At 44.8% G+C, this 24,020-nt stretch overlaps 1 protein-coding gene across 1 annotated transcript in view; it reads right to left on the reverse strand.

The window, feature by feature from the left end:
* The window catches only part of UBA2 (ubiquitin like modifier activating enzyme 2), a 985,116-nt gene that overhangs the window by 279,475 nt on the left and 681,621 nt on the right, over positions 1-24,020 (reverse strand). Inside the window, exon 10 of the mRNA XM_044081921.1 lies at positions 23,544-23,707. Coding sequence (XP_043937856.1) covers positions 23,544-23,707 — 164 coding nt within the window. The remainder of the gene's footprint in view (positions 1-23,543; positions 23,708-24,020) is intronic.

Consider the following 24,020-nt stretch of genomic DNA (forward strand, 5'->3'; position numbering starts at 1 on the left):
ATCAACTAGTGGACTCATTAAGGTGTCTAGCTAGAATCTCTGCCCTGTGCCTAATGGTCCTGCTATTACAACAGTTGGGAAAGTACAGTTTTGTACCTACCATAAATGTAGATGTCCGATAGGCATGCATCTGCAGTCCTTACAAATGGGTTGTCCTGTCGTCAGGCAGCCCTTCGGTCGGCCGGATTCCAAAGTCTGGGTCTGGCCTCGGCTGGTGTCGCACTTCACCCGACGTCATAGCTGCAGTTCTTCGGGTATAAAGGCATCAGCCAACGCTATTTTCCTCAGTGTTTCTTGCCCCAGATGCCAGGTGCCCTCTAGGAAGGCTAAATTTGGATAAATGCAAATGGTTCCAAATAGTAGAGAGCAAACAAAAATAAGCATGTATGTACATATATACAAACAAATACACCATAATAGATTCCCCAGCTAGCTACAAGATGGGCAAATACCCTAGGAGTACCACAGAGGGAAGGAGGGTGGGTAATCCTGACTGCAGATGCATGCCTATCGGACATCTACATTTATGGTAGGTACAAAACTGTACTATGTCCTTCAAGGATGCATCTGCAGTCCTTACAAATGGGTAGAATACCATAGCCAAACTGGGGGAGGAGGAGAAATAAGATTATGGTGTAGTTAAGATCCCTTGCAAAACAGCAGTGGCAAAACCTGCTCGGGATCTGGAGTATAAAGGTAAATTATAATGCTTGGCAAATGTATGCACGGAGCTCCAAGTAGCAGCCTCTAAAATGTCTTTGGTAGCCACTCCTTGTAAAAAAGCTGTGGTAGTGGCTGTAGCCCTTGTAGAGTGAGGCCTGATGTTTTCTGGAGTTTTCTTCCCATGGTAGGAATAACAAAATATAATGCAATTTCCTATCCACTTAGAGATTGCCTGTTTCGAAATTGCTTTTCCTTCCATTCCTGTTGCATATGCTACCAGTAGCTGGTCAGTTTTTCTATTGCTCTTGGTCCTGTCCAGGTAGTAACGTAATTGTCTATGTACATCCAAGGTATGCAACAGTCTTTCTCCCCTGTTCTGTGGGTTGGGGAAGAATGTAGGTAGGTGGATAGCTTGATTTAAAGATACCCTGGAGACCACCTTTGGCATAAAAGTAGGATTAGTTCTCATGGACACTCTATCTTGATGGAAGATCAGGAAGGGCTGTACTGCCATTAATGCCTGTAGCTCGGATACCCTTCTTGCTGAAGTGATTGCAAGCAGGAAAGCAGTTTTCCATGATAAGTACTGTAATTCTGCTGTTGCTGCTGGTTCGAAAGGAGGGAGTGTCAACTTTTCTAGCACAAAGTTCAAGTCCCATGCTGGCAATGGTGGCTTCCTAGGTGGTTTTACGTTTTTAATTCCTCTCAGAAACTGCCTGAGTAGAGGATGTGAGAAGACTGGAGGGTCCAAGTTGTATTCTGCTGAAATAGCTGATGCATGAATCTTAATGGAAGAGTAGGACAGGCCGTTGTGGAAGAGCTCTGCCAAGTATTCCAGGACGTTAGCTATGTTTACCAGTGCCACAGTCTCTCCTTTTGCAGTACTCCAAATGAGATATCTTTTCCATTTTGCTGAATAATTTTTTCTTGTTGAGGGTCTGCGAGCCTCCAAGATAATGTCTTTAACCCTTTGAGATAAATCTGGGTTATTTGGTCTTGTGCAATGCTCCAGGCAGCCAGCTGCAGTGTTTTCAGGTTTGGATGTAGGGTTTTGAAGTTGTTCTGTGTTAACAGCAGGGGAACAAGGGGCAGAGGCCATATTTGTTCTCGAGACATGCTCCTCAGTAATGGGTACCAATGTTGCCTTGGCCAGTCTGGAGCTATCAGGATGATCCTTGGACGGTCTTCTTTGATCTTCAATAGCACCTTGTGCATCAAAGGAAGAGGTGGGAATGCATATGCTGTCAGGTTTTTCCAACTGAAGGATAGGGAGTCCACTTTCCAAGCAAGTGGGTGGTATGTCCTTGTGCAGAATTTTTTCAGTTGGTGGTTGTGTGGGGATGCAAATAAGTCTATTTCTGGTAGTCCCCATTTCCCTGTAATGGTTTTGAAGATGTCCGGATGCAGCATCCATTCGTGAGCATCCGTGGTAGTTCTGCTTAAGATGTCTGCTAGTACATTTTCTTTTCCTGGCACAAAAATTGCTTGTAACTGAATGTTGAAGCTCAGGGCCACATTCCAGAGGTCCATTGCCATCCGGCATAGAGGGTATGAATGTGTGCCTCCCTGTTTGTTGATGTACCACATAACTGTGGAGTTGTCTGTCCTTATCAGCAGTTGACCCTGTTGAAGAAATGGTCTGAATGCCTGAATTGCCAGTTTTACTGCCAGCATTTCCTTTTGATTTATGTGTAGGTGCAGCTGGTCTTGAGTCCATAAGCCTTGTATGCACTTGTCCAGCATGTGTGCCCCCCAACCGAGGTCTGAGGCATCTGTTGTGATGGCCTGGCTTGGCTGAGTGTTGTGGAAGGGCAGTCCCTTGTTTAATTGACAGGCCTGAGCCCACCATTGGAATTCTTGCTTCAGGCATGGAATTATTGGAATTTGGGTTTCTAGGCTGTGCTTGTGCTGAGACCATAAATTCCTTAGGTACCACTGTAACTTTCTCATATGTAGTCTGGCATTTGGAACCAATATTATGCAGGATGCCATGTAACCGAGGGCTTGCAGGACTTTTCTTGCTGTTAGCTGGTTCTGCTTTGTTAATGCCATGAAGTAGAGAGGGAGTTGCTCCTGTTTTTCTACGGTCAGGAATGCCATTTGTTTTGATGTGTCCAGATCTGCACCCAAGAAGGTTATCCTTTGGGATGGTATCAGCCTTGACTTTTTTATATTGACTGTGTATCCCAGGGCTTGTAGTAGATGAATGACCCTTTCCAAATCTTTTGTTAATTTGTTTGTGTTGTCCACTTGTAACAGGCAGTCGTCCAGGTAAGGGTAAATTTGAATTCCCTGAAGCCTGCAATGAGCAATTACTGATGCCAGGCATTTTGTGAATACTCTGGGCAGTAGATAAGCCAAAGGGCAATGCTGAGAATTGATAATGCTCTGATCCTGCAAGAAATCTGAGGTATCTTCTGCAATTTGGTCGTATGGGGACGTGCAGGTATGCCTCCTTGAGATCTAGAGTTACCAGCCAAGACTCCTTGCCCAGCATGGGAAGAAGCTGCTGTAGGGTCAGCATTTTGAATTTTGGAACAATGAGGTATGTGTTTAAAGCAGACAGGTCGAGAATAGGTCTCCATTGGTTTTCTTTTCTTGGTACCAGGAAGAGTCTGGAGTAAAATCCTTGCCCTTGTTCCATAAATGGTACCCTTTCTACAGCTCTTATCCTTAGTAAGTGAGTTATTTGTTCTAGAGCTTCTGTCTTCTGATTTGGAGGTAGGTTTGGCATTCCTCTCTTCCTTGGTAGAGTATGGAAGTGAAACCTGTAACCTTGGTCTATTGTCTGTAAAATCCATTTGTCTCCTGTGATGTAATGCCAGTTTACTGAAAATAAGGCTAGCTTCCCGCCTAAGGGTGCTTCTAGTTGTTCCCTGGTAGGCGGTGCCAGAGCCAAGTCACTGTGATTGTCCTGTGGAAGTGGTGGTGGCTGGATCTGTGGCTGCACCTTGCTGGTTGTTATTTTGCCACTGACGTCCCCTGTAGGCACCTCTGGATTGACCCCTGCCTCTTGAGCGCCTATTCCTGCCTCTCGGAGCTCTGGAGGTGTCTGGAAAGGACCAATTCTTGGAAGGCCAGTTCCTGCTAAACCTTGGAGGCTGGACCTGCAAGAAATCCTTGACTGTCTGGACAGATTTTGCTTTCTCTTCCACCTTCTTCAGCACCTGCTGTGCAGAGGAGCCAAACAAATTGAGCTTATCCATGGGAGCATCTAGGAGCTTTGATTTAACATGGTCTGGCAAGGACTGCTCTTTTAACCATGCATGTCTTCTGATCACTGTGCCAGTCATGGCTGATCTAAAGGAAGCCTCCAGTGCATCATAGCCGCATTTTAAGGAATGATTACTGACCTGCTGAATGTTATGTACCATTTCCTGTACAGATTTTTATCTAATGGTTCAACAGAGGTTAGTTTTTTAGTTAACTGGTCTAACATAAATTCCTGATACTGAATCATGTGGAATTGGCAGTTCAAGGCCCTAGCTGAAAGAGTAGCAGAAGTGTAAACTTTTTACCCCATCTCTCTAAGGCCCTAGATTCCCTTTCAGAGGGGAGGGTTTTGGCAGAGGTAGCTGCTACAGCCTTGGGTCCCTCGAAGATAGTTTCGGGATCTGTCAAAGGGGCCTTATACAAATGATAATGTGTGTCCGGAACCCTGTAGTACCTATCGGGCTTAGCCGGGCGGAGGTAGAGAATCAGGAGCAGTACAAGCATCATTAAATGCATCATCCACAACAGTAAGTACTGGAGGAATGGCTAAAGGCCTATGCTGTGGCAAATGCAAAAAGGTTCTAAGCCTTTTCCTAGAGTCTGAAAAATCCTGGCCCTGCCATTGAAATTGTTCCCTCATAGCATGCAAGGTTTCCCCAAAAGAAAATTCCTCAGGCGGAGAGGCAGAAGGAATGGACTCTTCAGCATCAGAGTCCTCATAAGGAGAAAAGGGGCCCTCTGGAGGGTTTGAATTATCTGAATCATCAGAGGAGTCAACTGAAGAAACTGGCTCAGGGGGCTCTACTCTAGTCCTCTTCTCTGGAGGTGGGTGAGAGGCCCTGTCTGGATGTGGTTGGGATCCCCGGATCAAAGAAATGAGATCCTCTGCTAGACTAAGCATTTGTGAACTAGAGCTAGGCCTGTGAGAGGGTCTTAGCAGGCACAGTTTTGGTAGTTTTGCTGCTTTAGCCCTGGCAAAGGCCTTAATCGACATGGATGCAGGAGGCCTAGCAGCTCCACGTGCAGGGTGGATATACCCAAAGGGATAGTGTCAGATAAATCCTGTGAACCTGCAAGAGCAGGTGGGATTTCAGTAGCAGATTCAGCCAAGCCAGATGAGGCCTCGGTAAGAGGTAAGTTTTCGGCCGAAGGAAGAACCGTGGACTCGGTTTCAGCCGAAACCGAGACACTCGCGGTTGGCTTAACCGCGGTTTCGGCCGAAACCGCGGACCGCAAGTGTCGGTCCTTTTCCTTGCGCTTTTTAGAAATTTGCGTAGTCGGAGTATCCGACGACATAATGTAAGCAAAAGCGGAGCCGAAAAACTCTTCAGCAAATTCCGACCGACGTCTAAGCGTCCGTCGGTTGAAAGAAGCACAGGCTAGACAAGCTGCTACGTCGTGGTCTGGGCCTAAGCAAGGTAAGCAGTAAGAGTGGAAATCTTTATGAGGTATTTGTTTCCCACAAGTTAAACAGTTATTCACTTTTTCTGACATCGGCTGAGGCAAGAAAGAGTCCCCAACGGGGTACTTAGCTTTTTAGAAGTCTTCGGTAGTAGTAATCTCTGGTTCTGACCGACCGGCACTTGCGAACAGCTTCTGCTTCGGGCGCCACGCGGCAAGAAAGACTGAGGAAAATGGCGTCGGCTGATGCCTTTATACCCGAAGAACTGCAGCTATGACGTCGGGTGAAGTGCGACACCAGCCGAGGCCAGACCCAGACTTTGGAATCCGGCCGACCGAAGGGCTGCCTGACGACAGGACAACCCATTTGTAAGGACTGCAGATGCATCCTTGAAGGACATCATTGTGTTCTGGGCCCAAGCAAGTCACACAAAAGGACTGAAAGTCCTGGTGTGGAATCTGTTTGCCACAACAGTGACCATTATTAATTTTCTCTGACATTAGTCAAAAGATACATAAACGGTTCCTCAGGGGGTACTTGGTTTTTCAGTATCTTCTTTCTCTGGTGCAGACTGATCGACACACCGGCTGAAACTCAGCTTTGGTCTCTGACAGCATGAACTGAGGTCATGCCAACATCCAACTCCCCTTATACCCAAGCATAGTGATGTCGGGCAGGGTGTCCATAGGCTCCTAGAGGAGGGAAATATTTCTCTGGTAGTTGGACCAGCCAGGAGCTTCCACAGTCGGAAATTCACCAAGTCAGGACAGCAACAGTGAAACACGAAGAACACCTACTGAGTACATCTAATCATCTTTACTCAGTAGAGGCAATATGGATTGAACTGTGACCATCTGGAATTTTGTCTGTTTCATGAACTGATTCAGGTGACTGAGACCTAAAATTGGTCTGACGTTCCAAGTTTTCTTTGGTACTAAAAAGAACCCCAAGTAGACACTGGATTCTAACTGGCTGGACGACCTTTGTTTTTTTTTTGTTTTGTTTATAGCAGATTGGAAATTTTCTGCTGAAGCTGGTTCCCACTGACTGGGTGAAACGTCAGGAATGAACTTTTTCATAGGAGGAAGAGAAAATGGAATAGAATAGCTTCTGGAAATTATCTTTAGTGTCCACAAACCTTTTGTTATATTTTGCCAAACTTGAGTATGCAAGGATATATCACCCCCTCCCCAACTGCATCCACACTGCAGCAGTCAGGCAACCCTTCAGGGATGCTGACAGGGCTTCTTGGTAAAAGGATCGTGGAAAGCCCTGGTTATAGGTCTGCCTCTTGGGCAATGTGCACTGTAATTTGCACCCCCTCTGCCATATGGAGGACTATCACCAGAAAGTTATAAGAAAGTACAGTTGTGTACACCTACCATAAATGTAGATGTTCGAGTGTCTTCACTGTTGCAGTCATAACTGTAGGGTGCTCCTGCCGGCAGGCAGCCCGAGGTCGGCCAGAATCCCAAAGTCTGGGTCCGGCGTCAGCTGTACAAGCTAGTACCCTGACGTCAGTACGCTCTGGTACATAGCCCTCAGCCGACGTCATCTTCTCCAGCCTTTCTTGCCCTAGATGTCAGAAGTCCCAATAAATCAGAAATGAATCCAACAAGGAAACACAAATACACCACAAATAACAGAAAAAGAGGGGATAGGAGGGAGGGAAACTCCGACTGCAACAGTGAAGACACTCGAACATCTACATTTATGGTAGGTGTACACAACTGTACTATGTTCTTCGTGTTTCACTGTTGCAGTCATAACTGTAGGGTGGAATCCCAAAGCAGTGAAAAAGGGGAGGAGGCTTAGACAAAAGAAGGGGCAGCAAGAAGACCCTGCAAAACAGCAGAGGCAAAGCCTGCCCTGGTCTTAGAATACAGAGGGAGATTGTAGTGCTTGGAAAAAGTATGCACAGAACTCCAAGTGGCAGCTTCCAAGATATCCTTGGTAGGAACTCCTCTGAGAAAAGCTGTAGAAGTGGCAGCTGCTCTAGTAGAATGACTTCTCACAGTACCTGGAAACTGTTTCCCATGATGAGTGTAACAAAATCTGATTCCATAAGCAGTCCATTTGGAAATAGTTTGTTTTGAAATAGCTTTTCCAAGAGAACTGGAGGCAAAAGAAACAAACAATTGATTAGATTTTCTGAACTCTTTAGTCTTGTCCAGGTAAAATCGTAACTGTCTGTGCACATCCAATGAATGCAAAATCCTTTCCCTTTAATTTTGGGGATTAGGAAAGAAAGTAGGAAGGTGAATTGTCTGATTTAAAGCCACTTTGAAATCACCTTAGGCATGAAAGTAGGATTAGTCCTCAAGGATACTCTGTCCTGGTGGAAAATAAGGTATGGTTCCACAGCCATGAGAGCTTGCAACTCTGAGACCCTTCTGGCAGAAGTCAATGCTAACAAAAGAACTGTCTTCCAAGATAAAAACTTAATATCTGAAGATGCAGCAGGCTCAAAAGGAGGCAAAGTAAGTTTTTCTAAAACATAATTAAGATCCCAAGCAGGAACAGGAGGGGTCCTGGGAGGTCTTAAATTCTTGGCCCCTCTCAAGAATTGTCTCACCAAAGGATGAGAAAAAACAGGAGGATCAGAATTGAAATGAGCAGAAATAGCAGAAGCATGAATCTTAATGGAAGAAAAGGAAAGTCCTTTAGACAAAAGATCCGAAGGTAAAGCAAAATAGAAGAGAGATCAGGCACCAGAGGGTCCGAGCCTCGGTCCTGCATCCAAATACAAAACCTCTTCCATTTAGAGGCATAGGATTTCCTAGTGCTAGGCCGTCTAGCTTCCAGAAGAACATCCAAAACTTGTTTGGGAAGACTAGAAGAAATCAAATTCCTTTGAAGAGCCAAGCTGCCAGGCAAAGGGTCTTGAGATTGGGATGTTGTAACCGACCCTGATGCTGGGACAGAAGAGAAGGGTTCAGAGGGAGAATCCAAGGAGGCTCCAAGAACAGGTGCTTTAAAGTTGGATACCAAAACTGTCGAGGCCAATTTGGAGCAATCAAGATGAGGAACTTGGGCTTGTCCTGTTTTATCTTCAGTAATACCCGAGGTAGTAGAGGAAGAGGAGGGAAGGCATATCCCGAAAGGCTTCTCCAGCTGAAGGACAGGGCATCCACTTTCCAAACTGTTTTGTGGAAGGACCTGGTGCAAAAGCAAGGCAGTTGATGATTGAGATGGGATGCAAACAGATCTATCTGGGGACATCCCCAAACTGCAGTAATCCTGTTGAATAAGTTGGTGTCTAGCATCCATTCGTGAGGATCTGAAATGTTTCTGCTCAGGCTGTCTGCTAAGAGATTCTGTTCTCCTGGAATGAATTGAGCCTGAAGATGTAGATTCAGATTTGGAGCCGTGTCCCATAAAGCCATAGCTAGTCTGCAAAGGGGGTACGAATGAGAACCCCCCTGCTTGTTTATGTATCACATGACTGTGGTGTTGTCTGTGCGAATTAGCAGAGGCCCTGGTTGCAAAAAGTTCTTGAAGGCTAGAAGAGCATTTTGAACTGCCAACATTTCCTTCAGATTGATGTGCCAGTGAAGATGGCCCTTTGTCCAGGTTCCCTGCTGGCAACTGTCTAGAAAGTGTGCTCCCCAAGCATAATCCGAGGCGTCCGTGGTTATGATTTGAGAAGGTTGAGGTAGACGAAAAGGCTTTCCTTAGTTTAAAGCACACACCCTGGACCACCAGAGGAACTCCTTCTGGAGGCAGGGGATCAGAGGAACCAGAATGTCCAGATCGTGGTAATGCTGTGACCATACACTTTTCAGATACCATTGAAGCTTTCTCATATGAAGCCTTGCATTTGGAATCAACAGAATGCAGGAAGCCATGTAGCCCAGAGCCTGCAGGAATTTCCTTGCAGTGAGCTGAGATAGAGTTGCCAAGGTGTTGAAAATTGAAGCCAGCTGTGATTGTTTTTCTGGAGTGAGGAAGGCCCTTTGTAAGGTCGTATTTAAGAGGGCTCCCAAGAACACCATTTGTTGAGAAGGGATCAAATGTGACTTTTTTGTGTTCACTGAGAATCCCAGAAGGAAGAGAAGACGTTGAACAAATTCCAGATGTTGAAGTAGAAGATCCTTGCTGTCTGCCTGAATAAGGCAGTCGTCCAAATAGGGGTAAATCTGAATCCCCTGAAGTCTGCAATAAGCCACTACTGGTGCCAGGCACTTGGTAAAGACTCTGGGCGCAGTAGATAAACCAAAGGGCAGTACAGAGAATTGAAAGTGTCTCGAACCTGCCTTGAATCTGAGGAATTTCCTGCGTTCCTGCCTGATGGGAATGTGTAAGTAGGCTTCCTTTATGTCCAATGTCACCATCCAGGCGTCCTGAGAGAGCATTGGAATTAGTTGCTGCAAAGTAAGCATCTTGAATTTTGGAATTTCCATAAAGGTGTTTAACACAGAAAGGTCCAGAATAGGTCTCCATGAGCTTTGTTTTCTTGGAACCAGAAACAGTCTTGAATAAAAACCTTTTCCCATCTCTGAGAGTGGAACAGGCTCTATGGCTCTCATGGCCAGAAGAGCATCCACTTGATTTAAGGCCTCTGACCATTGATGTTTTGGCAGATCTGGCCAACCGTAAGCCCTTGGCAGAGTATGAAAGTGGAATTTGTAGCCTTTTAAAATCACGTCCAATACCCATCTGTCCTGGGTAATATGAGTCCAATTTCTGTAAAAGAGACAGTTTTCCTCCGAGAGGGGCATCCAGGTGAAGGGGTCCTGTAGCCCAACCGAGAGAGTCATTGAGTTTGTTTTCTTTGAGATTGGGATCTGTCTTCTCCCCTTCTAGGTGAAGAAGCAGTCCATTGTCTAGATCTGTAAGAGGCCTGAGCTTGACCACGACCTCTGGAGCGTCTATATCTTCCCCTTTGAGGCCTGTCAGACGTGGGAAAGGACCAATTTTTGGAGGGCCAATTCCTGGAAAATCTAGGAGGCTGAACTTGCAAGAAATCTTTTACAGTTTGCATAGATTTTGCCTTTTCTTCCATCTTTTTAATAACCTCCTCAGCTTTAGATCCAAAAAGAACATCGTGTTGAACAGGGGCATCTAATAACTTAGCCTTAACCTGTTCAGGTAAACTTTATTCACAAAGCCAGGCATGTCTCCTGATAACAGTACCAGAGGCTGCAGCCCTGCAAGAAGCATCCAAGGCATCAAAACCACAATGCAAACTATGTTTGTTCACTTGTTCAGTTGCATGCAATACATCCTGAAGTTCCTTATCCTCTGCACATGCAGGAAGGGAAGCAAGCCTTTGCTTTAAAACAGACAAAAGAAATTGCTGATACTTAAACATATGAAACTGGCAATTTAAAGCCCTTACAGACAGGGTAGCAGAAGTATATACCTTTTTTCCCCACCTGTCTAAAGCACGAGAATCCTTCTCAGAGGGAATATGATTCTTAGAAGTAGCAACCTTAGCAGCCTTAGAGCCCTGAGAAATAGTTTCAGGATCCGCAGAAGGGTTCTTAAATAAGAATAAATGAGAGTCAGGAACCCTATAAAACCTATCAGGCTTAGAAGGAGCAGGAGGCATGGAATCAGGATTCAAATTAGCCTCAGAAAAAGCATCATCCACAATGTCAAGAACAGGAGGGATAACTAAAGGCCTATGTTGAGGAAGAAGAAGGAATTCTCTAAGCCTCTTCTTGGAAGCAGAATACTCCTGACCCTCCCAATGAAAATGTTCCCTCATCTCATGCAAGGTTTCCCCAAAAGAGAAATCTTCAGGCGGAGAGGCAGAGGGCAGAGAGTCCTCAGCATCCGAATCCTCATAAGGAGGAAAAGAATACTCCTGATCAGAGGAAGAGACAGAAGATACAGAAGCCTGGTCAGAGGAATCCAGAGGAACATCCTGTCGAGGCCTTTTTTCAGGTGGGGGGTGAGAACCCCTAATCATGGTAAGTAAATCTTCAGCCATCTTTAATAATTGCTTCTGTGTCCTGGGAGTAGATTCAGAAGTAGCTTGGGCAGGAACTTTAGACTTAACAGGAGTCTTTGTCTTTGCCTTTGAAATAGTGATGTGAGTAGGCCTGAAAACCCCCTCAGAAGCCGGTACCTGCACAGCGGTTCCGGACCCATCTGAGGGAGCGACGTCCGAAGGTCCTGCAGCAGTTAAAATAGTAGGCCTTGATGGCTCCCCATGGGAGTCCGTATCGGCTATCGGTTCAGAAGTGGCGGACGACAGGGGCTGCAAAAGCGCCTCACTGACGACAGCCGAACCAGACGCTGGCTCCAGCTGCAACGAGTCCTGTTTGGACCTCGGAGGCCTGTCTTTGTCTTTGCGCTTCTTTTAAATTCCGGTAGAGTCCGACGACATTCTATAATTGAAGCGTCTGCCAAAATAATTTAGAGCCCAATCGTACCTGCGCTTGATAGTACGAGAATTGAACCTGGCACAGAACCGACAACAAGAAACGTCGTGGTCAGGGCCTAAGCAAGGTAGACAGTAAGAGTGGAAATCTTTATGAGGTATTTGTTTCCCACACGATATACAATTATTAACTTTTTCTGACATCGGAGGAACAAGAAAGAGATTCCCCAACGGGGTACTTAGCTTTGAGAAGAGAAGTAAGAACTTCGGAACGACAACAACAAAATACGCTGTTCGAAAATCGCCAACCAACGACTTGCGAGCTGCTTTCCACCGCACGGCAAGAAAGACTGGAGAAGATGGCGTCGGCTGAGGGCTATGTACCAGAGCGTACGGACGTCAGGGTACTAGCTTGTACAGCCGACGCCGGACCCAGACTTTGGGATTCTGGCCGACCTCGGGCTGCCTGCCGGCAGGAGCACCCTACAGTTATGACTGCAACAGTGAAACACGAAGAACATCTTTGTGACTTATGAAACTACATCTTCTCTTCCCTGTCTCAGACTCCTACAGAAGGATCTTTGTGAGGTGGAAAAACCGATGCCCAATGCAGAGAGAGTCTTCACATCCTGCTGGCGCCTTGTTAGTGTGTCTTTAACTTTAGGTCTGAAAAGTGTGGAGTCACTGTATGGGGCATTGATGAAGGACATCTTAAAGCCTTCTGTGAAATCATAAGGACTCATCCAGGCATGCCATTGTACAGTAAGACCTGTTTCTGCTGCTCTGGCAGAAAAATCAGCTGCATTAGAAAGCAGTCACATGGCCACATTAGAAGCAGATTGTAGAGTAGAGAGCTGGGATCCAATTTCTGCTGAAAATCCGCAGGCAATACTCTGGAGAGTGACTTGGAGAATTCCTTAGTCAAGTCTCTCTCGAATCTGTTGAAATGATACAAGTAATTCAGGGACCTAAAGGCAAAGGTTGCTGAGGAGAAAGACAATTTCCCGAACTTGTCCAATACTCCATAGACTCCCTTTTAGGGAAATGGGCAAAGGAACTTTCCTCGGATAATTCCTTTTTGGTGTCCGTTGCTGTGGCCATAGCATCTAATGGGATCTTTGCTGCAATGATTCCTGTCCCTCAGAGCTGCTAAAATCCTGTTCAGCTTTTTGGGTATCAGCTCCACCACATCTTGGTCATTCCATGCCCACTGCACCATGAGGATCAATGGGTGGTACCACCCAGGAGAATGCAGAGCCAGAACCGAAAGCTTCCAAACATACAGATTCTTTAGTGATGGATCTTCAGTGGACCATCCCCCTCTCTATTTCATGAGCTCAAGGAGTTCACCAAGGTGACATCTTCCAAAGGGGACCGGAGGGACCATGCACATTCATTTAAATCTGTATTCTCTGTGAAAGACACAGGAGAGGAGTCCTCGAGCTTTTGCTTGCATGTCTGCTTCTTAAGAACCAGCTCTGTTAGGAGGTCAGAGTTTTCAGAATTAGACTAGGTCTAATATAGCATGTGGTTTCAGAAGCTTGAGGTCCAAACTGTCCCTGTCTAGCAGGATGATAAACAGCAGCAGCAAGATCTAGCTAGGGTTTGAGTGGAAACAAGCTAGATGAGAATGCCTTCTCCTTGGATATGCCCAAAACCCTTTTCAAAAGCCTTGAAGACTGAAGCCGCTACTGGAATCAATGGTCTCCCAGAATCCGAAGATGACAAGAGAATCCTCAGCACTGACAAGTTCAGCCAAGGCTGATCTCAGACCCAGGCTATCGAGTGCTAAAGCCCCAAGGGGAAGGAACAGCTTTGAAAATCTTGGCATCAAGCCATCTTCTTGGAACCTGTTACCAATGCGCTGACAGAGTCCCTTCCCGATCCGAAGGTATCAGAGTTCAGAGACAGAAGGAAGCCTTCACTGTCGAAGTAGAATGCCCTCTTGGCAACGACAAAGATGCTTCAGTTAGCTGAATATAACACTACCAGAACCGCAGGATGGACCAGGACAAGTGAGATGATTGGAGAGGTAGAATGTCCAACAGTCAGTATATAACTCTACAGGAACTGCAGGATGGACCCTAACCCTGAGCAGTATCCTTCCTTCACCAAGAATGATGCCACAATATAGAGACAAGATGATCAGCTTTAACAATTGGCTTAATGTCTGGTGTCATTCAAAGGGGATCCAGTGTCTGTCTGCCTGGGATGACATGCTTGACAAGCCACGCTGCTTCGCAAGGGACGGCTTGCACCTGTCACCCCTGGGATTCCGGATATTGGCTAAGGCTCTTGCCACCCCCATAGTGCCTTTTTTAGGCAAGGCTCAAATTCTAAACCTACCACCCTAGAAAACAAAAATGGGAAGAAACTGAGGGTAATGCTGCTCAATGCCAGAAGTCTAAATCTCAAAATGCACGCACTCGAGGCCCTTCTCAGTATGGAGAACATCGATGTCTGTGCTGTAACTGAAACCTTGTTCAATGCTCCTGAGAGCACCCGGCACTATTAGGTTTTACCTCATATCATGCGTTCCGCCCCAAAACCCGGACCACACCACAAAAGGAGGGTGTATCCATATTCATAAAGGATACCCACACCTCCAGGTTCGTCGCAATGCCTCAAGCTTCGGAAACCATCCAGGTGCAACTAACCATACGCAAAACTGCTCTACAAATTGTAGCATGCTACAGGCCACCCTCTCAAACTCAGGAACCCCACACAGCCTTCCTGAAGACACTGGAGGGTATAAATGTATCTCCAAACACCATCATATTGGGTGACTTCAACTACCCGAATATAGACTGGGAACATTACTCAAGCCCTAACTTTCTAGCCCAACGGTTCCTGGAGTTCATAAATTCAAATGCCATGGAACAGCTAGTCACTGTTCCCACGAGAGGAGAAAATATACTAGATCTCATTGTCACAAACATGGGGACAAAATGCTCCACACCGAAGTATATCCCTCATTGGTGAGATCTGATCATAAACTAATCTCACTGGAAATCCACATCCCGCCCCACCCCAAACAAAAAGACCATAGTGAAGAACTTCTCTAAAGCAAACTTCACACTACTCAAGACTGGTGTGGTATCCTTCAAGGCCCCTGAGCCAGAGGAAACCACAACCCAAGCTGCGGAAGCCCTTACAAATGCCTTCTATGAACACCTCCATGACTGCATGGATCAGGCAATCCCAAATAAAACCAAGACTCTTTCCACAAAGCGCAAGCGTCCAGTCTGGTGGACCCCAGCCATTAACAAACTTTACAATAAGAGGAGAAAGCTATTACATGATAGAACAAAATCCATAAAAGGGAAGTCACCCTGATCATTATTAGTAAAAAAATACGAGCACTCATAAAATCAACTAAGGCCAATTTTGAGAGAAAAATTGCCATGGACTCAAAGGACAATCATAAGGCCTTTTTCAGCTATGTTAGGAACCTGGGTGGAAACTCCCAGATATGCTCAGAATTAGTCCAAAATGATACAAAAATCACTGAACCCACAGACATTGCCAACATACTGGCAGACAGGTTCAGTGCAAACTTCACCCCCCTCCCCCCCCCTAAAGCAGAGATAACCATCCCAGCCGGGTGTAGCCCCCCGGACATCTCAAATGCAGGTGAAAGCTGCTCTCTCTAAAGCTAAAAACACAGCATCAATGGGACCGGATGGTGTCCCCGGCTGTGTGCTACATGAGCTAAATGAGGAATTAAACCTGCACATAAGGCAGCTGTTTAATCTCAGCCTTACCACAGGATACGTGCCCAAGGAGTGGCGTACGGCAACTGTGGTCCCACTCCACAAAGGCGGCGCCTCTACGGACCCTGGTAATTACCGCCCCATAAGCTTAACAAGTCTAGTCTGCAAAGCTATGGAGAGGATCATAATGGAGCTCATAAAGATATAGGGGACTTGCAGACATTGGACCCGACCCAGTTTGGCTTTGTCAAGGGAAGATCATGCCTTTTGAACTTGGTCGACTTCTTGAAACAGTCACCAAGGCCATTGATGAGGAAAGGCAGTCCATACAGCCTACCTTGACCTTGCAAAGGCTTTCGACACAATACCCCACTCGGGTATTGTAGAAAAACTTACCAGCTTAAATGTAAACCCATATGTCACAAGATGGGTTGCAAACTGGCTTAAGGACAGAACCCACAGGGTTAGAGTTGCTGGCGCTGTGTCAGACTCCAAGCCGGTCACAAGTGGTGTCCCACAGGGCTCGGTCCTTGGCCCCCTATTGTTTGGCATCTACTTCTCAGAAGTACAGGCCAACATGGGAGGACTTTGGCTGACAAAGTTTGCAGACGACTGCAAACTGGGCCATAGTGGAAAGTGCATCGGACACGGATATCCTTCAGAAGGGACTCACGGAAACAGATAGCTGGTGCCAGAGCCATGGCCTGAAGTTAAACGCCAAAAATGTATAGTCATACCCTTCGGGAAAAACAAGGTAACCCCAAGCTACCATATAGGTGGCAATCCACTAAGCACAGAAGAGGTTATCAGGGACCTGGGGACCCAGGTTGACAGTGGCCTTTCTTTGACACTCACGTTGCTAAAGTGGTTAGAAAGACCTTCTACATTGCCCACCTGATCATGAAGGGATTCACATCCAGATCTAGTGAGGTCATTGTTCCCCTGTACTCTTCACTTATCAGACCAATGATCGAAAGTACAATGCCCCATTCGGGATGTATCTCACCCGACATCTGCAGCAATTGGAGAGACCCCAAAAGTTCCTCACCAAAAGGATAAAGGGACTCCAAAATCTGTCATATGCTACCAGATTGAAGAAACTCCAGCTCTATTCAGTCGCATACCGTCTGCTCAGAGGTGACATGTGCCTGACATACAAGGCCATGTCCAACCCGGAATTAATGGACATGCTCCACCTCAAAAATCCAAATCCACCAAAACCAGTAGAGCAAGCGACTTAAACCTTAGCACGGATATAAATAGGGCGTGCTGGAGGGATAGATTTATCACTCAGAGACTCCCTATGCTGTGGAATAAAATCCCGGTCCATGTGAGGCAGAGCACCTCGCTGACTCTGTTCAAGAGAAATCTAGACCTGTGGATGGGAGATCGTAGGTTTACCCCGGGAATCATCTCTGTGTCACTGCTGGACAGAGGCACAACAAACTAATGGGCACAGTATTTTTTCATATAAGGGGTGGCGTAAGCCACAAAAATTTGGGCTAGGCTTATAAATGCCTTAGGGCAGATAGCCTAGTATAAACCTATGAACCTATGAACCTAAGTGAGATGAGTGGAGAGGTCGAATGTCCAACAGTCAGTATAGCTGGGGACTTTACTGAAAAAAACCCAAGCTGGATTTGCATTCTCAGAAACTTTCTTATCATCCTGCCTGCATCATATTCCATTAAGCTTCTATATGACCAAGCAAAAGAAGCCACAGATGAAGGCCTAGAAAGTCTTCTTTCTTGGAGAATAGGTAAATGTAATCTCAGGCTCACTAGTTCCGGCAAGAATTGGGGTTGAGGAGATGATGGACAGCTCATAGAAGCTGCCGGTTCCAACCTGTGGGAAGCTTTAGGATCAGGTCCAACTGGCACTGTTGGATCTGAGAAATGCTTTTTTGCTGAACATGATGAAGGCTTACTGTTTTCTTTTTGTTTGCCCTTCTCTTTTTTCTACTGACTTCTCCCTACACTTTGGCCTATCCTGTTTCTTGGTGGGAGAAGCACAGCAGGAAGGCCCAGGCAACAATGAGCCTCGATGGTAGAAGACCTTGCACAACCAACTTTTCACACTTACTTTGAAGCATCCTGGAGCTGAAAGAAAAGCAAGATTGACAATCTGAGTCTAAATAGGTGGAACACAAAAAGTGTGAGTCTTGAGGTGGGAGATTATGCCCATACTCAGTACACTTTCTAAAGGCTTGAGAATCTGGCCTTCTCACCTTCTCAAAAAAAAAAAACATCAGTCCTAAGAATTCAGATAAAAGATCTTCTACCTTGCTATGAGAACCTTAACTTGCCAGTTTCACATAGTTAAATACCAAGAAACTATTCTGGGTCAGATGAAGCAGAAAGTGATGGGCATAGAGAACTAGAGTCTCTCTAAACAGTTATTGGACCTTTGTAATTCCTGTTCTCAAGTATGTGTGTGTATTGATATATATATATATATATATATATATATATATATAGAGAGAGAGAGAGAGAGAGCAAAAAAACTGACAAAAGCTATAACTCTACACTAAATACTGCAAAATTACTAAACCCTACCTAAACTACTTAAACTACCTAATAACCACATACATAAATCTACACCTAACCGCAACAAAGTTGAGAAAAAAATTCTCTCGGTGACAGGAGACAAGAAATAATTTTAGTAAAGGGTAAGCAATGGAGAGCTTTCACAATACATCAAAAGTCTTCAGGCGGGCAAACAAGGTCCTAGGTAATAGGGCAGAGTTTAGGGAATTATGGGTAAGGGAAAAGTCAGAGCCCTCGAACCACAGAAGTTTCAAAACTAGTGCCGAAGTTAGATCAGATATGTTGAATCAGAAGAAAACAAACAACAGATCAAATATTTCCCACTTGCTACAACAGATCTTTTGAGTGGATGCTTTCTGAGAAGTTGTTAAAATTCTGTCTATTTCCACTGAGTGAGGCTCATCAGTGTAACTGGAAAAAAAAAAAAGTACAGTTGTGTACACTTACCATAAATGTAGATGTTCAAGTGTATTCATTGTTGCAATCATCACATTTGGGTTATCTGCCTGCAGGTAGCCCTCAGCTGGCCTGAATACCAGAGTCTTGGAGGAATCAGAAGAAATGGAAACCTGATCTGAAGATTCATAGTCAGTCTCTTGCCTAAGCCTCTTATCAGGAGGGGGATGGGAGCCCCTGATCAAGGTAATCAAGTCTTCGGCCATTTTGAGCATCTGTTTTTTGGGCATAGAGGCCTGACCACATGGCTCTTGAGTTTGTTTCTTAGCTTTGAAAGGTGCCTTAGTCTTTGCCTTTGATGCTGAAGTCGGACTGATATAATGTTGTTTAGGTCTGAATACACCCTCAGAAGCCGGTGCCTGCTTAGCGGCTCCAGACCCATCTGAAGGGATAATATCCGAGGCTCCAATACCTTGAGTTTCCAGCGGCATGGCAGACTCCACGTGGGAGTCAGTAGCAGCCTGTGACTCTAAAGTAGTGGGCGTCAGGGGCTGCGAAAGCACCTCACTGAGAACCGGCGACTGGCTTAGGAGAAGCTTCGTCGTCAGTTTTGGGCCTCGGTTGTCTATCTCTTTCCTTTTCTTTGCATTTTTTGTGAACTCCGGTAGTCGGATGGCTATCTGACGACATTTCTGGATAACTAAACTGGCGTCCAAAATAGTTTAAAGCAAAATCATACCGAAGCTTAATAGTGCATTGGTTAAATCTAGCACAAAACCGACAACCAGAAACGTTGTGATCAGGGCCTAGGCAAGGAATACAGTAAGAATGAAAATCCTTATGAGGTATTTGTTTCCCACAAGAAATACAATTATTAACTTTTTCTGACATCGGTCTGGAGCAAGAAAAAAGTTTCCCCAATGGGGTACTTAGCTTTATAGAAGACTTCAGATCTGAAACTCGAACACGAAAATCTCAGGAGTCAGCCGACCGGCACTTGCAAAGTGCTTCTGCTTCGGGCACCGTGCGGCAAGAAAGACTAAAGAAAATGGCGTCGGCCGCATCTTTTATACCCCTGACGACCTGACGTCAGGGAAGGGGTGACAGCAGCCGATGCAGGACCCAAGACTTCGGAATTCAGGCCAACTGAGGGCAACCTGCCAGCAGGATTACCCTAATGTAATGACTGCAACAGTGAAACACAAAGAACCTCAGATCTTTTCAGTGAATGCTTTCCGAGAAGTTGTTAAAATTCTGAGTACTTCCATTGGAGGAGAATCATCATCTTTAACAATCAGTGTAACTGGAAAAAAAAAAAAGTACAGTTGTGTACACTTACCATAAATGTAGATGTTCAAGTGTATTCATTGTTGCAGTCATCACATTTGCAGGTAGCCCTCAGCCGGCCTGAATACCAGAGTCTTGGATTCCTGCATCTGATGCAGTCTCTTCTTCCATGACGTCAGGGGTATAAAACATGCAGCCGACGCCATTACATCAGTTTTTCTTGCCCAGATGTCAGGTGCCCCCTGCGGGGGGAGGAGGAAGGCAAAAGGGAATATAGTATCCTCTGGATATGGTGTTTAACACCCAAGCATTGTTTATGTCTGTCCAGGCTGTTAGGTGTAAGGATAATCTGCCCCCGGCTGCCACCAGAGCAGGAGAGTCAGGCAGCGCTTCAGGAGAGCTGAAAGGACTTGTCAGACAGGGGTTCACTGAAGTCCTAGTTCTGTTGATCCCCTCTGCCCCTGAGGCAGCATCTACAATTAAATCTCTCCCTCTGCCCCTGGAAGAGGATTTTTCCTGCGAGTCAGAGAAGGCTCCTTGGGATTTGCGGAACCACATCATCTTCCTGCTTCGTTGGGGGAAAGAAAAATTTAATTCCCATGGCAGATAGTCTCCTTAACCGATGATCTGAGCAAGGAGGAACCATCAAAGGGGGTGTCTAAGGGCTATGCCTGAACAAGCCGCTCGAGAGGCTCCCTCCACTGTGTGGGAAATTAGCCTCATCGAAGAGTTAGCAATAGAAGCCATGGTATTCAGCTGTGAGGAGACCTTTTTAAAGGCTTCCTCAGATAGCGAGTTGTGAAAAGTTCTTCACCAAGTCTCTCTGGAGGCGAATGAAATGTGCCAAATAATTTAATGCCTTCAGCGAGAAAGTAGCTGAGGCATACACTTACTTCCCATGTCTGTTGAAGGCCCGATACTCTTTGCTTGGGGCGTGGACAGTAGAGCTCTGTTCGGTAAGCTCTTTATTGGTGGCTGCCGACTCCACGATGGCATCAACCGGGACACCTTGACTCCAGAAGAGACGATCCTGAGGGGCTAAGATACCTATCAGTGCGCTTCGGAATTGGTTCTATGGTATCAGTCTCCTTCCAAGCCTGGCGGGTGATAAGGTCAATAAGCTTCGGAGCAGAGTAAGACTCTGAGACTTGTGCTCCGAGCGGGAGTGCTCTGGAATCCACACTGGAGAAGAACAACTACGGATCCTAATGACCTCTGACGGCTCCGAGAGGCTGCTTGAACCAGAGGTCATTGGATATGGCAGGGTGGGAGGATGGGTCGGCATCGACTCCCTCTGATCTGAAGGGTCTGTCAGATCTGGAGAGAAGCACAGAGCTGAGGGATCCAAAGAAGACTGATTCAAAAGTTTTTTCCTCTTTTCAGAGGTAAAAGCTGATGTCCCCGGGGAAGCAGGGGGGAGGGGTCACTTTTGAGCGAGAGTCTGGACTCCAGAGGAGGGAAGAAGCCCTCTCAAGATGAGCTTGCTCTTCTACCAGCCAGGGCCCGGAGACTGAAAGTAGAGCAAATATCGGAAGGCATATCTAACTGCCCCGAGCCCAAGCCGTAAAGGCAGCTCTTGTGGGCATCAGATTGGGGAATCTTATGCCCACAAGAGGCACACCTCATAAACCTAGCAGGTTTTGCAGGCTTATCTGACATAATTGTCAGGCACTCGCACAACACACGCACACACAAAGAAAGACCCAGTCACATGATACCACTAACACCTGCACTAAACTAAAGGACAGCAGAAAATATTTTTTTTTTGGTTTTCAGAAAAGAAAGGAAAGGAAAAGGGAAAAACAAAACTACAAAAAGGGTGGGAAGGACTGATGCCAGTGACCACTAGGATAGTGTAGTAGGAGGATTGGTATAGAAGAAAGGAAGACTAACTACTAATTTACAAAGAAAAAACTGAGAAAAATCTAAGAAAGCAAGGAAGATATTACCAGCAACACTGGAAAGGCTCACAATTGCATCTGGACCAAATGGAGGCAAACAAGATATGAAGGCTTGTTGGGGAGTAAGGCATTATTGGAGAGGGAGGAGTTTCAGGCTCAGAATGCATGTCTGACAAATGGCCAGCTTGGATCCAGGATAAGACCCATTTGTAACGAATGTACAACATCAGATGCAGCCTTTTTACACAAGTCCTATAGCTTGGGTCTATGGATGATGTCAGCACAAGGGCCAGGACATCGACGGGCAGCCGCATCCAGAGGACAGTAAACTGAGGTGATCTACTGAACATGGGGGACACCGGTCTCCCCTTTGACAGAGAGAAAACAGTTGCTGGAAGCTGAAATCTGCAAAGCAGCTCCTGATCCAAAAATGAGCTAAGTCCTACAGCTTGTGCAGAAGTAAAGGGACCTGACAGTATATCAGACTCTGAACTGGGTCTTGATAGAGGCCTGTGTCACAACCTCAGTCACCAGAAGGGACTGCGAAAGCATCTTACCTTCTTTGATGATAACAAGCCTGGGTGTGTACTGCAGGATAGCAAATGAGCGCCTCCTGGTACCCTATACTTCAGACGCTTCTCTTTCTTATGCCTAAGATGATCTACCTCAGCCCAACCAGCGAATGACATGGTACGAGAAGACCTCAATGACTCACTAAAGTGCTTAGCTAAAATCTTAGCCCTGAGCTTTACAGTCCTGCTGCTAAAGTCAGCACTGAACCGAAAGGTATGTTGTGTTCCAGATGTAAACATGGTATGCAAAAAGCATGAAAATCCCTGTGTGGCATCTTCTTTGCACAACGGAGACAGCTATCAACTTTCTCTGACATTATGCAAGAAATCCAAGCCAGCAAAGGACACGCATAGCATAAAACCAAACAATTTAATTATTAAAAAACATGTAAGGGCTTTTGCATAGAACTCATAAGCTTCATCAGACATAAAATTATGTCACAAGCCTAGATATTTTAAAACACTGTTAAACCAATCACTGCTAGCAACCTTTTTCCCTCCAAATAAGTAATTATTGGAAACCAAGTGATTTAAAGTAACCTAACACTTTAGCAAAATAAATAAATTTTTAGTATGTCCCAACCACTACTTATATTATAGATTTCAGATACAACAAATAAAACATATATTACAGATATTTAAACAGTATAATATGCGTCATACATAAACAGAAAATATATGAAAAATAAATATAAACATAAACAAAGCCTAAAATCATAGCTAAATGCTAACATAAAAATATATGCATATATAAAATATATAGGTGTGTCTGCTTATATATTTATGCACATACTGTTCATACATTTATTTATGCATACATTTTCTATTGTTATTGTTTATATATATATATATATATATATATACACACACACAATTTTTTTATGTTAGCAGCATTTAGCTATGATGTTTGGTTTTGTTTATATTTTTCATATTTTTTTTGTTTTTTGAACATTCAAGTAGATTGAGGAGTGCGCATGTAGCAGTTCAAGTTTTTTATTGTAAACTTCATATAAGATGTATACTTAGTTATGTGGACAGCAGAACTGTTTCAGCCTTTGCTGATGCACTTCTGCATTCAGTTTTCCAAATCTTCAGTATATTTGCAACAGCATGATAAAATTATTTATGTATGATGCATATTATACTGTTTAAATATCTGTAATATATGTTTTATTTATTATATCTGAAATCTATTGTATAAGTAGGAGTTCAATAATAGCAGCAAGGATAGAGACCGGAACTGAAAGAGTAGTAAAACGAAATGGGTGCCTCTGGAATGAGTGCACTTGTTTATCCTGAATGTACCATCACAATGTGTATATGTTGGCTATGTGTTTGGACATTCCTAAACATGGAAGTCTGCTAAAAAATGCCAAATTCCAATTGGTGATAAAGTAGTAACCAAAACAGGACCCACATTTATTTACTTTATTTTTCCTTCCTAAAACTGTTTAATTTTCAGCTGTTTACTGTCCTATGCTGTAAAGAGGCCAATAAAAAACAAAGAACAAAAACTAACCTTATCCCATACAAGCTCGGCTCCATCACCCTTTTCAGTCAGCCGGCCACTGAGAGTTTCAACGCTTGATTTAAACAACTGTGCATAACTCTTTAAATCCAGAACCTGCTGGTCTTTCAGGCCTGCCTGGTACGATTCATTTGGCTGATTGGAGGTACTCTTCTCTTAGAAACAGAAAATAAATATTTTTCTGTCAAAAAGTTATCACCTTGGATTTAATAACAAAATACACTTACTGAAAACTTTAACCCTTCAAAATCTAGCATTAAACATTATAACTTCTGCCACTTGCAAAAACAAACAAAAAGAATACAAGTTTTCAATATCCCAGGATGGAGAGCAATGCATGCTTACTTCAATGAGTTAGCAAAAGTTGCTGTTCTACCTATCCTGGTTGCCATTATTTATTTCTTCTACTCATTTGTCAACAATTTAACTGATAACTCCAATCTGAGAATAAAAGTTTCACAGGAATTT

The sequence above is a fragment of the Protopterus annectens genome, chromosome 8.part1 (genome assembly GCF_019279795.1).
Source record: "Protopterus annectens isolate FY-2018-M chromosome 8.part1, PAN1.0, whole genome shotgun sequence".
Classification (NCBI taxonomy): Eukaryota; Metazoa; Chordata; order Ceratodontiformes; family Protopteridae; genus Protopterus; species Protopterus annectens.